We start from the raw sequence: 14,075 nt of genomic DNA on the forward strand, positions 1-14,075 counted from the left end.
ATCTTTTATTTAATATATCCTCCTGAGAACCAGGTGAAAAAAGTTCAATAAATGTTTATTTTCTTTTGAATTTTATTACATTTATTTTTTTAATTCTGACTTCAAAGAGAAGCAAAACAAGAGCAAAATGTAACAGAAGAATAAGTGATAATGAGAAGTTATGATATACTATCTCTTAAATATGACTTTGATTATTTAAAATTTTACTTTTCCCATTTTTTTAAAATTGTGACTCAGATTTTTTTAAATAATTATTTTACTTTTCCTAGCTTTGTTTGTTTTTGTGTTTTACTGACGGGAATGGGCTTCCATACTTTAGATGGAATCTCAAGGATTTAAAAAATAAAACGCTCATTAAAAACCTGAATCTGTTGTGGAAGTAAACAACGCCCCCTCGCGGTAAAGCCGCGCGCACCTGGGGGTGGAGTCGAGAAGCCCGCTTTATAAAACCACCTCAACATCAGACACAGACAACAGACACACACTGACAGACAGTCACCGTGTGACACTGACGTTAAATCGGAGCCAAGTCCAGCGTCCGACACCGTTAACGTCTGCGTCGGTTCACGGAACAACAAACAACAGACGCAGCGGAGGACGCCACCGCTGCATCCTCATCGTGACGCATCTGCTCATCAACCGACAGTCAGAGCGACCGACGGGCTGACCATCACCGACATGCCGTTCACAGTCAACGGCGTCCTGTGCACTCTGCTGCCGCTACTGCTGTGGAGGACGGAGGAGGTCGTGGAGGCTTGCAGCTGCGCTCCGGTTCATCCGCAACAGGCGTTCTGCAACGCCGACGTAGGTGAGTTGTTTTTGTTGTTGTTGTTGTTGTCTGGGCTCCCTGTTTGTTTACCTACCGGGCCTGTGTTGCACGCTGGTGGCTCTAATAATTAATGTGCTGCTACAAACCGCTGGACAGCCCTAAGGTGGGTGTTGTTCCTCAAGGCCATGATTCACAGTTTAGGCTTTAACCACATCCTGTCAACATTAAAAAAAAACCAAAAAAACATCCACTTTATTCAGTCCAAAGCTGCATTTAATCTCAAATGTGGTGGAACATCAATTTATTATACAGTTAATGAACTTTACATTGAAAAATGAAAGGCAGACTAATAACAAATATCTGGAACTTACTTAAATAATAAGATAAGGTTGTACTTTATTCATAAAATTAAATATTAAATGAGTGAACTGCGTTTCTCAAAGAAAATGTATGTGAAGATGCATATGCCCCTCGGAGTCAGTATAACCCCTGAGAGTCAACATTACCCCTCAGAGTCAGTATAACCCCTGAGAGTCAACATTACCCCTCAGAGTCAGTATAACCCCTGAGAGTCAACATTACCCCTTGGAGTCAATATTGCCCCTCGGAGTCGGTATAATACCTCGGAGTCAGTATTATTAATTAATACAGTAAATTGTTTTAAGATGACTATCAGCAGGGGGCGCTGTGTTCACTTTTCCAATAGGTTCAAATTGGAAAATTTTGATTTAATTTTGCCAATTATTTAAGTTAACTTTGCTAATTAAATGAATAAGTAGCTTAATAGTAATGCAAATATTTTATAGGGATTTATTTAGGTGGGGTGACACTTGTGCCTTAGGACAGGGATTCCCAACCTGTGGTACCCTTCAATGGTGTCAAATTCATTTTAGTTCAGGGGCCAAATGTGGACCAGTTTGATCTGGTTTGAACCGACTGCAGATTTTAGGCATGAAAAACGCGCACTTTCACCATTATTGTTCCTTGGTTTTGAGATCTCTATAGTTTGCACTGTCAAATATTATAACTGATATATAAAGTCAGTCAATAACATCCAAGCGATAGAGGGACAGATATTAGTTCCTGCAGGATCTTCACTTTAAATTTCCTTCATTTTGTGACCAATTTGGGGAAATCTTGTGAATTCTTTTAAGAAAAATTGAGAAAAAGTTGCAAATATTTTATGGTTTCACGTAATTTACGTATTTGATGGGCTTAAATAGTTACAACTGAACAATTTGTAAATTTAAACGATAATTCATGGTTTCTCTGTCATTTTTATTTAAAGTTAATGCGGGCCTTGAGTTTAACGCACGTGCTTTAGGGGAACGTAAGCTACAACTTTTAGGAGCATTATTTTTCCCATCCATCAATAAAGTGTTGCACAACTCTTTAAAAAAGCATTTTTAAAAAAATGTGGAATTTAAAAAATAAAATAAACAAAAGTCACAAATACTTGAATAAAATAGCCTAAATTTCAGCTAGCTATAAATAAGATTATAAGGCATTTTTGGTTTTCATTGTGTCTATTAAGTTGTAATGTTGGCAGCAGAGTGGAAAAATAATTTTTATTTATTTATTAAAAAAAAATGACCATTTCACTTGCCTTGGGTTGGAAACCACATCCTTAAGGTTCAAAACTGTGTTATTTTAAAGTCTCATCTCTGACTAAGTGTTGTACTGCAGGAAGGAATTCGTCGTGGCCTTGCAGAAAGGATATTTTCATCTCGTTCGTCAAAACGTAACCTTGTCAGAGCTTCAAATTAGATGAAGTGCTAAAGCAAATCATTACAAGGAAGGAAGGCCTTGACTTTAAAGTCAATATCAAAGTGGGACTGATACAGATTTATGGGACTGTCATCTTCTAAAGCACACCAAAGAATAAAGTTATCACCTGTTTTTATTACCAAAGACAAATATCTTGTGCTTTTATTTTGAAGGGCATTTATAAGCGTCAGAGGGAAAAAAGTCTTCTATCCAAAACTTTGTGTAGTAATTTTTTTGTTTTGATTTTATTTACATGAAAACAAGTCTAAACAAAATCTATTTATGTAGTTTTTGGAATCAAATGACTTAAATGGATTTCCCCCTTGAGTTTGACACAGAGGGGATATTTTACTGCTCGGGCTCACGTGAGATCAGTGTGTACCTGAACGCACCGTATAATCAACTTTTCCCATCAGAAGTGTGGGATTTTCTTTCTTTCTAAATAAGGCGTGTGCTTCTCACGCTAAACACTGTAATTATACAGTTTTCTGACTCAAAGCACACCCAAAGGTGTAAATAAGTAGTTTATACTAACTTTATGTATTTATTTATGGTAAAACACAATTACAAAGTGTTGTGTGTGCAAAACTTGAATTATAAACAGTGAAGTTTTGATAGTTGATGCGGCCTCGTGGAATCAAACGTGTTTGAACCAAACACGCAACTACAAGTAAATAGTAGATCAATTAAATCATACTCATAGTAAAAGTTACTAGTTACTTTTACCCCCTATGTTTATTTTTGGTACTAAATCTTGCCACGGTTTCCTTGCATACAGTAAACATCTCATGTATAAAGTGAAAAAGGAAGAGACCAAATTGTGCACAGTTGGAACTTAATTTATTTTCCATATAGGCATCTGTATAAAATGCAATATTTGTCAAAATGTACAATTTTAAAAAATAAATAAATTAACACCAACGAATTGAATTCAAAATTTAAAAAAAAAAAAAATTCTCAGGCTTTAAGTATAGATACATTTATAAACTCTAAAACTGAGAAAATAATCTTCATTTAATGCAGTTTTGGTGCCACGCATTATACGTTTAATCTGATTGGTCGGCTATGATGTGATGCATTTGATTGTTGTCTGGTCACTTTATTTTTCTGTAGTTTCACAACATCCGTTGATCATTTTAAAACAAAAAAATTATAATTTACTCTGTATTGGTTGGTTGTAGAAATGTATCAAATGACTTTACTTCTTTTAAAACAAACTTAATTACAAGTAAAATGACTGATTTAGAGATACAGTACCCATAAAAGCAACTTAATTACAGTAATGTGAGTACTTGTAATTTGTTACTTTCATCTTTGAGTATTTATTAGGGTAAACACTGGTGGCTGATGCATCTTGGGTAGAGAATGTGTTTACCGGCACCGGGCCTGGTTTTGGCAGGACAACGTGGCACCATTAGAGGAAGAGGATGGAGAAGGGATGAAGAAAGTTCTAGAAAAATGCCTGGGGTTGGCAAAGAGGAAGAGGAGGAGGAGTGTTGAATACCAACCACAGAAAATGTCACACGGAGAACTCCCTGTCCTTGGTCTCCACTTTGTAAACTTTGATTCCAGTTTGCGCGGGGTGGTGCTGGGAGGAATTACAGGAATGTTTCTGGGGTTTTCCCCAAAGTTTGGTCCACAGCCCTGTGCCAGGCAGGCGGGGTGGACTCTAACACTTGCTCCAGATGACATCTGGCTAACGATTCAGAGCGTTGCTTTGGGGGGAACGGCAATAAAAGAAAACCAGTGAGTGAAAGTATGATCGGTATCTAGTGGAACGAGTTTGAGTAGGAAGACCACGCCAGCCCAGTGTGTCGTCATACTTTCTTCCTGTTTTTCTTCGCTTTACACAATCTTGCTCTTTTCTACACAAATGTTCCTACACCCAACAACGGAATTACATCCAATCTATACACCATAGAGTTTAGTATGGATTAGGAGAACTTTTTAGTTCATGGGCCAAATACAGACCAGTTTGACTACAAGTGGGCCGCAGATTTTAGTGAGGAAAGAAAAGAACAATTTTAGCATCATTTTGCCCTAGTTTTCAATATCACTTCAATTCACTTGATATTGTTAACGATGTTTGTGTAATTTAGAGGAATTTTGTGGAATTGTTTGTGAGGAATTGAAAAATTGGTGAAAAAATTATGTTCTTCCACAGTTTGCAATTAAAAACGACTACATTCATGTGACATAAACAAAGGAAAGATGCAAGCCCCTAAAAATATTATAGAGTTTCATTAAGTTTGTGAATTTGAGATATCTACAACTGGATTATTTGGTAATTTACAGAATACGTAGTTTCAAGACTTTTGTCACTTTAAAACTTTTTCCACCTAATGTTGCATACGTTGACCCATTATTGTCACTTTTAACCTCTTTTCACCATATTTCACCCCATTTCTGCCACTTTTAAGCCAATATTGACACTTTGAATATTTTTTTCCACTTTTTCTGTCCGTTTTTGGCCACTCTAATTTGCTACTTTTAACTAATTTCTGTGGTTTTTAAAATCCTATTTCACCACCTTTTCTACCATTTTTGGTCACATTTAATCTATTTACATTTCTGATTAAATCTTTAAGATGACTATATACTATGGCGCAAACAATAATAACAGTGGATGTTATTCAGATAAATACATAAATGTGGTTATCACAGATTCATAGAACAATGGACCATGATTTTGATGATTTTATGGATGGTCCCCAAGAAACTTTCCCCATTATTCTGGGGGTCCCTGGTTTCTGGCATTTTTATTTGGGGGTGGCGGCCTGAAAAAGTTGAGAACCACTGGTCTAGACGGAGAGAATCAGATGCTTCCAAACATTAAAAAAGACAAACACACACTATTACTGACAATTGCATTCATTGTCTTATTACTGTATGTCGGGACCACTTGCATTATTGCACATTTATTCAGAGTGTTACCAAAGGCAGTTCTGTGGCTGCACTCTTATCTGTGTAGCGCTGTCTTGCAAAACAGAATCTACGTTTTCAGGTGTGACCCAACGTGTTGCTGAGCTGGCAGCTCTTGCAGACGGATTGTCTACAGGAGACGTGCACTGCTGTGTGTGCACGTTGTTTTTTTTAAAAGGCTGCATGAGTCAGGGAAGCTTCTGGGCAGACCGATAAACAGCAGCAGCAGCAGCAGCAGCAACCAATGTCATTGTGCGACCATGATTTCAGGGCGGTTTGGAGGACAAAGTTGTTTTGAAATGAACGCTTCTGTCACACCTCGGTGAAAAAAGGACGACAGACGGGAATAGAAACACATGGAACAGATGTGAATGTAAGCAACCGCAAAGCCACAGTGAACAGTCGGTTCCCTGTTTTGACTTGTTGAGAGATTCACTGTGTAGTCATCCGTGTGCCATTAAAATTCTGCAGCGTAATGCTTCTACCACACAATGAGAAAAACATCCTTTTTTAAAAAAAATAAATAAATAAATCTGGTGCCCACAGAAGGGAACTTCCCGTTACAGCCCAGACACTGACCTCAGGCGATCTGGAAGATGAGCGTCATTCTCTGTCTGTCCCTAGAGCACCGCATTCATTGCATAGAGCCCATAATAAACATCACTGTATATATATTTACTGTATGTGTTTTAGTCGAGCTGTTCTAAAGGTGAAGGTATCCTTATAACTGAGGTGTGCTGTGGTATTAGGATAACAGCACAGTGAAACGTACCACAGATGCTCAATTGAACTGAGATCTGGGATTTATTGCGTCTGGCTGCTGCTATATATTGTGGATCCTCCAAGTAACGTGTAATTGTTTATAAAAACCAAACTAACTTCTCACCTTTCCATCAGAACTCTCGTCTACATATTCACAGTTTGAGCCACAGTGTCTTCAATCATTTCCACACCTGAACATAACAAGCTGTTCCACTTCTGATACGACACCGATATTGCGATCCGCTACTATGTCTGTGCGATCCATACATACTTTCATTACTCTGTTACTTTATGCTGTTAGGTTTGAAAATACTTGATCAGGTGATATTACTCAAACAGAGAATAAATGAGAAAAACGAACTGACCCATTTATTAGAAGCAGTAGCGGCGCCAGGATTGTGATTGTGGGCGAACCCCCAGAAAACTGGATGGGCCAGCAATGAAACAAGGAGCCAAAAATAAGCCAAAACAAAAACCCCAGAAAAACAACATGTTCCCCTTCAGCAACTCTGAACTCTGCCTTTTCTCGTTTGAAAATTCTGAGAAATTACAATACAGGCAATAATGTCTGTGTGATTAAAGCTATTATTATTTTGAATAACATTTTTATTTTGGCCCAACAAAGCACGGCAATATTATGTAGCATATCTAGGCAACAAGGCATTAAAAGTGATTCATGGAAGACTTTAAAAACATGACTCAAGTAAAAAAAAAACAAACAAACATTGCAAATGCTTTTTAAAATCATAAAAACAGCAACATAAATTAAGCCGGCGTTACTGTGTTCCACAACAGTTAATCATTGTTTTACCACCGACATGTGGTTCAGCACAGGGTCATCGTTGTTATGAGACATCAGAGAAATGATGTTCAGAGGAAGGTCCGACTCCGGTGGCGTACCCCAGAGTTCTGATTAGAAGTGCTGGAGCGGACTGTGGAATGGACTGCTTCTATCAGAGTTATTGTATGGGACTTTTTACATTAGATTTGGCCTATGCAATCCAATTCTCTCTTGTCTTTTTTACTGATATCGGACCGATATTAATATCTCTAGAGATGCACTGACGTGAAGTGGTTTCACTGATGCAACAAATTTTATATGCTTATCCAACTTTACTTCATGTCAGATTTGACTGTAAAGATCATCCTATGAAGCAAGGGCTCTGTCCTGCTTTCCATTCATCAGCTACTGTTTAAAAATGCAAATTGTTTGTGGGCAGAGCCTCTCGATGTGTCCATGAACCCAGCTTTAGTTTATTATATATCAGTGGTTCTCAACTGGTCTTACCCTGGGACCCATATTTTGCCGCGGTCAGTGAATCGCGACCGACTTTTTTTTCATAATTCAACCAACCAAATTCAGTTTTTCAAAAACAGCTGTTGAAAACATAAATGCATCTATATATTTCCCTGTGCAACATGCATTTCACAGCATGCCTATCAAATGAAAAGTTTCTTTTAAACTAAAACACAAAGTCCAACATGAGAGACCTCCATTAGAGGTCCGCGACCCACTTTTGGGTCCTGACCCACCAGTTGAGAATTGCTGTTATATATTATATATTCAGTTTATTTATACGTGCAGATAAGTACACAAGTGAGTTACCACTGAGAAGTGTTAGTCGTCAAAGGAGTATTTAAAAAAAACATCATGCAGTTAAATGAATTGGAATGTGTGTTTAAATAAAATGTGTGAAAAACATTATGTCGTGTGTGTGAGTCAGCCCCACATTTTTTAAATGGATTTCTTTTGCTGATTCATTTTTTGAATTGCCATGCATGGTCATTCTATCTGTTCTATCTACCTATTTTTAACATTAAATGTAACATTTGGGGATATATCTAATGTGTTTCTTCATCAGTGATTCGAGCCAAAGTGGTTGGTGAGAGAGAAGTGGATTCTGGGAACGACATCTATGGGAATCCCATCAAGAGGATCCAGTATGAAGTGAAACAGATAAAGGTAGGACTCAAAGGCGCCTAAACTCAAAAGGTTTAGTGGTTAAACGATGACTCTGTATTTCTGACATTCAATTCAATTCAGTTTAACTTTATTTATATAGTGCAAATTACAACAATAGTCGTCTGGAAGCGCTAAACCAGACATCTGTCCTGGTTTTCCTCCAGATGTTTAAAGGTCCTCCTCAGAACATCGAGACCGTGTACACCGCCCCCACGTCGGCCGTCTGCGGCGTCACCTTGGACGCCATCGGCAAGGAGGAGTACTTGATCTCTGGTCAGTATGACACACACGCACACACACACACACAACTGGTCAGTGTGACACACGCTCATTTTAAATGTCTTGTTTGGCTGTGGTCACCTTCTGTTTACAGCATCCGTTCAATACACACAACCTAATAATGTCTGGGATTTCCCATCCACACAAATGTTGAGTAAACACACACACCGACAGGTTATCATTAGGTACTTTTTAAAAAAAAAAAGGTCAGAAATGACGACGGCGTACTAGGGACACATTAAAATAAAAATAAATCTGAGCACAACAAGATTAAAGTCATAATATTTCAAGATAAAAGTCATAATAATTTGACAATAAAGTTGTAATTTTATGAAAATAAAGCCATATCTTATAAAACTTGTAATGGTTTAGCGCTAATAAATGCAGACAAGGTCCTGTTTGTAATTGTATTTTATTCTCGTAAAATTACAACTTTAATCTTGAAATATTATAACTTTAATCTCATAAAATTACGATGTAATCAAAATGACTTTATCCTCTTTTTTCGAAACATGACGACTTTAATCTAGTAGCGCCATTTTTTTTTTTTTAATGTCACCCTAATACGTTGTTATAAGAATAAATTTCAATTTTTTGTTTTCAGTTCTTTATTTTATTTTTGTTGTTGTAATTTTGGTTTTAGTCATTAAAGAACATTTTTACCAATCATATTTTTTTTATTTCCTTGTATTTTTCACCTTTTGTTCTTAGTCCTTGCCTTTCTGAGCGCCCTGATTGGTCAGATGATTAATATTCGTATCTCCATTAATGCTGTATTTATAACGTGATAAGAGTCTTCCTGTTTGCTCCTTAGTGAATCCTGCCTAATGTTAGTTTCTCTTTAGTGGCTCGTGTCGGGGATTTATTTCCGTGGATGGTGACGATGATGATGTCATCACGCTCTGGTTTTCCCATTAGACACATTTACCCGCCGGCGCTCGGGTCGTTTGAGGAGAAGCTGCTGAATCCAGCGTTTCCTCCCTCAGATGTTTGTTATGTAGAACTCCAGCTGTGGTGGAAAACTTCAAAACTCTGCTAGAAATGATTCCTCCTGTTCTGGTTTGAAGGGGCACCAGTTGAAGTGAGGACAGACTGGAGCGAGACTTTTAGGAGTTGCTATAATAGCAGTTTGCCATCTCTGCAGGACTGTACACCTCCAGGATGCTGTTTCATAATTTCTTCATACTGCTTTATATTATTATATTGTTGTTGTTTTACTATGCCTCAACATTGCCTCATCATTTGTGGATTCGTCCTTGTCTCATCAGGTAAGGCCGGGTCCAGCGGCAGCATGCACGTGACCTTGTGTGATTACATCATGCTGTGGGACTCCTTAAGCTCCACCCAGAAGAAGAGCCTCAGTCAGCGCTATCAGATGGGCTGCGACTGCAAGGTAAGGTTGCATCCACATTTGGGTTTGTTTAGGGTTGTTTCACAAACTATACTGTACTGTTAGGACATTATTTTTAACTCAGCGATAACAGATACCGGTACCAGTCCCTGTCAGCCTCCTCACAACACTCAGTTTTTGTTTTTATAAAAGGCAAAGTTGTTGTGTAGTGTTCGAATCACACTGTAAAGCTACTGGAAAACACTTAAATTTAGGCGCAATGTTTTATTTTTATTGATTAGAGCATGGAAACATTTATTTGCTACTTATATAGCATTTTTGATACACAAAACAGCAGTTATGTTTTACTCATATAGTACTGTATATCAGTAAAATTGAGTATGTTAATTATAGTCACTTAATTTTTGTTCTTTCTCTCTTAGAGATCACTGTGCATATTGTTGCTTTATAGCACAGTAGGGACACTACAGTCTACATTTGTGCGCATAAAGCAAATACACGAAATGACTCCAAAAAAACACGCAAAATGACGACAACAAGAAAAGTACACAAAATGTCCACAAAAAACCTTTAAAATGATAGAAAATTTCACTAAATTACAATAACATTGTACAAAATTACAGAAAATTACAATAAATGACAACGAAAACACACAAAATTACTAAAAAAGACACAAAATGACTTACTTCCTGTATTAATGTTTCATTTGGTCATTATTGTATTGCCCTTGGATTAGGCAGTCACAACAAATAAATGCTGAATTAAATCAATAGATAAGTAAATGTATATAATAAATAAATAATTGCAAAAGTAAATACATAAATGAATAATGAAATACTTGAAATATCTGACTGTGCAGCAGCAGTGTGTGTGTGTATATGATGATGTGTGTGTGTGTGCAGATTGTGCGCTGTCCCTTTCTGCCCTGTGAGATCTCGGCCCCTGAGGAGTGTCTGTGGACCGACCTGATGATGGAGAAGCAGGTGCACGGTCGCCAGGCCAACCACTACGCCTGCGTGAAGCGGGCGGACGGGTCGTGCTCCTGGTACCGGGGCGTGGCGCCGCCCAAGAAGGAGTTCCTGGATGCGGAGGACCCGTAGTCACATGACGTAAACCCGTTTGAGAAAAAGTCATTTTTTTGATAGTTAAGAATATGAAGTGACACGCTGGTCTGAAAATAACTTTTGATGGTTGTTCTCAGACGCAGCGTCTCTTTAAAAAACAAATAAATAAATAAAGAAACATCATGAGACATAGACTGGTCGAGTGATGATGATGATGTAAACTCCTCCTCCTGAGGCTGGCGTCAGGAGGAAACCCAATCCTCTGTGAGACGAAGCTAATCCCGCCACCACAACACTCTGCTCTGCTCTCCACCAATCAGTGCCCAGCCTTCAGACACATCAAAGCGTTTGTAAATTAATTACCTCATTCGGGTTTTTTTTTTTTTTATCCAAAGTTGCCTTTTTTTCTTAATTTTTTTTAATTAAAATGATTGTTTCCATATCTTCTCTCCAGCACTCACGCTGCTGATAATTTGTTCTGGTTTCATTGGGGCAAAAAAAAATCTTCTTGTAAAGATTTCAAAGAAAGGCTTTGACCTTCACTCACTGGACCAGTCTATGCTGCGTTAAAAAAAAAAAAGACGAGCGCTAATTTAAACTCAAACCTGCTCGAACCTCAAAAACGTCCAACGGTAAATGTCCAAATGTCTCACGTAGATCTGCAAGCCCTTCCTCTGCGCTGTTCTGTCGCTGTACAGTACCTATGCATATACTTCTGTTGTTACTTGATGAATGATAGTACGTATTTAGGCTACTGCGTTAGAGCTAGATTTGCACTTTTGGGGGGAGGAGCTACAGCGATGTCGACACAAAGTGTTTCGGTATCTAATAATCACAAAATAAAACTAACTTTTTGCTCTTGTTACCTTCATAATGGATCAAAGGTGAGATGAGTGAAAATGGATCTGTGAGAGATTTGGATGTGAGGCGTCTTATCTGCGTGATAGAGAAGTGGGATGTTATTTCAGTGTGTTTGTATTACCTGTTGATTGTAAATGCAGCCGTTTCATTGTAGAATATTCCAGCAGGAAAAAAAAGGGATTTAAGCTCAACGTTTCACCCCATAAAAGCTTTATTGTTGTCTTAGAGCACATGTGTCAAACTCAAGGACCGGGGGCCAAATCCGGCCCTTTAGAGCATCCAATTCGGCCCGCAGGAGACAATAAAACTGACAGAAAACATGAATTACTGTGTAAATTACCAAAGAATTCAGTTATAGATATCTCAAATTCACTAATTTAATGAAACTCTACAATAATTTTAGGGGCTTGCCGTTTTTCTTTGTTTATATTGCATGAATGCCATCATTTTTAATGGCAAATTGTGGAAAGAACTCTCACTTTTTCCACAAATCTTGCAATTTCTCACAAACAATTCCACTAAACTACACAAAAATTGGTTACATAATCAAGAGTTTTTGAAGTGGAGATCCGGCAGTGATTTATATTAAATACTAGGGCATAATAACGTTAAAATTGTTTTTTTTTTTTCACACCTACAATCTGATGCCCACTTGAAATCAAACTGGTCCATATTTGAATGAGTAACAAATTCCGTTCTCCGAGTTTACTGTGCCGTTTAATTCCTTTTTTATCGTTTAAAACTCAAGCTACACAAACATAAGCGTACGATGGAGGCGTAGAGGTTTGATTTGAGTAACTCTCCATCAATTTGTAATTTTTCCAGTGTTACTCTTCATGTTTTTACTGTCTTTTGTTGACGACGTCTTTATTAGCTGTAGTGAGGGGGGAAGCTGAGAGGGTCCTCTTGCACTGGAGCAACATGAGAGTGAATATATTCCTTTTGAGAGTTAAAAAAAAAAAAAAAAAAAAGTGGAGGTGTGAGACGTGGGAACACTTGTGTGAACAGAGGACCGTGCATGTGTCTGAGGCTTTGTGAAAAGACAAAAATATTCAGTATTATCAAATAAAAACACAAGTTTGAAAGACTGTGTGTGTACATTATGTTCGAGTGTATGTTTACGCCTGTTTTCTCTTATAGTGTGTGCATTTTGTGAGCCAACACCATGGTGTTCAGTCCATTTATTGAACTGAATCTATTAATTTTGTTTATATTGCTGTTGCTCGATAGATCAATAATGAAGAAAGGTCGCCCTCCAGTGGCCATTGGAAGAAGGCAGCTTAGCAATGAATTTATAAAATCTAAAAAATCATGATACCCTAAGCCTTTGTGTTTATAAATAAAATAAAGTGGATTTATTTATATTTAATTATTGTACAAACTAAACAAAAACATTTACCTTTTTTTACAGTCTAAAAAAATGTTCTGTCCAACTGCATTTCTTTCAGTAAAAAAAAGTTAAAATGCATAAAAATATACCAGATGTGTAATAACTAAATTATATATGTGCTACTTTGAGTTTTTTTTTTTTTTAATTAATTACTTCTATAATTATTCAAAGTGTCAAAATATGATGTGCGACTGTCTGGCCATGACTGCTGATTTTTTAAAAAATCTTTAAAATTACTGTAAATCTATTTACATGTATTATTTCTGCCCTATTTTAGTGATATTATAGTGCTGTTTAAGATTTTCAAAGTATATATATTTTTATTCCCAATATTTATGTCATAATATTCATGCAAACCTTGCCCGATGATGCCCATTTTACGAAATATCATGCGGTGAAAATCCATTGATCTTTAAATCTATTTAGAAAGCAAATGTTGTATGTATCTATTATTCATATTCTAAATCTTAAACATGACATTAGTGTTACCATAATCTAATCCTGATTGTTTTATTCACAGATGTGCAACATTTAATTGTGCTGTAGATTATGAAGTAAAGAGAAAAGTTTTTGTAGAATTTGACATTCATTAAAAAAAAATATTTATTGAGCCACAAATTGCACAAATCTCCCTCTCCATTGCTGCTTTCCATGGCATTCAGCGGCGTTTGCAGAAAAGTGGATTCTGATACTTATGGAGCTACAAAAAAAAAGAAAAGACAAACATTATTGAAAGACTGATTTTAGCTGTGAGAGAAAAATATTTCTGCACTATTAAGAGTCAGAGTCTCTCTGAACCATTCAAAACTGTTTTTGGGTTTAATGTTAAAAATAAATAAATAATAAAACAATCTAAAAATGTATTTCATGTAAATGTTAACAGTGTGTAAAATCACACGATGATGCCACAATTCTTTTCATCACGGGCCTTGAGTTTGACATGTTTC

At 37.0% G+C, this 14,075-nt stretch overlaps 1 protein-coding gene across 1 annotated transcript; it reads left to right on the forward strand.

Annotated features, from left to right (window-relative positions):
* Positions 1 to 414: 414 nt before the first annotated feature.
* Positions 415 to 12,823, forward strand: timp2a (TIMP metallopeptidase inhibitor 2a). The gene is made up of 5 exons (XM_028476274.1): positions 415 to 808; positions 8,083 to 8,183; positions 8,348 to 8,456; positions 9,731 to 9,855; positions 10,716 to 12,823. The coding sequence occupies exons 1-5, from the start codon at positions 679 to 681 to the stop codon at positions 10,911 to 10,913; spliced, it is 663 nt and encodes a 220-aa protein (XP_028332075.1). The 5' UTR covers positions 415 to 678; the 3' UTR covers positions 10,914 to 12,823.
* The last annotated feature ends 1,252 nt before the right edge of the window (positions 12,824 to 14,075 follow it).

Source organism: Gouania willdenowi, chromosome 19 (genome assembly GCF_900634775.1).
Source record: "Gouania willdenowi chromosome 19, fGouWil2.1, whole genome shotgun sequence".
NCBI classification, from domain to species: Eukaryota; Metazoa; Chordata; class Actinopteri; order Blenniiformes; family Gobiesocidae; genus Gouania; species Gouania willdenowi.

Coding starts and splice junctions, on each gene's coding strand:
- timp2a (XM_028476274.1), top strand. CDS start 679: ATGCCGTTCACAGTCAACGGCGTCCTGTGCACTCTGCTGCCGCTACTG. Junction 809..8,082: donor GTTCTGCAACGCCGACGTAG/GTGAGTTGTTTT, acceptor TTTCTTCATCAG/TGATTCGAGCCAAAGTGGTT. Junction 9,856..10,715: donor AGATGGGCTGCGACTGCAAG/GTAAGGTTGCAT, acceptor GTGTGTGTGCAG/ATTGTGCGCTGTCCCTTTCT.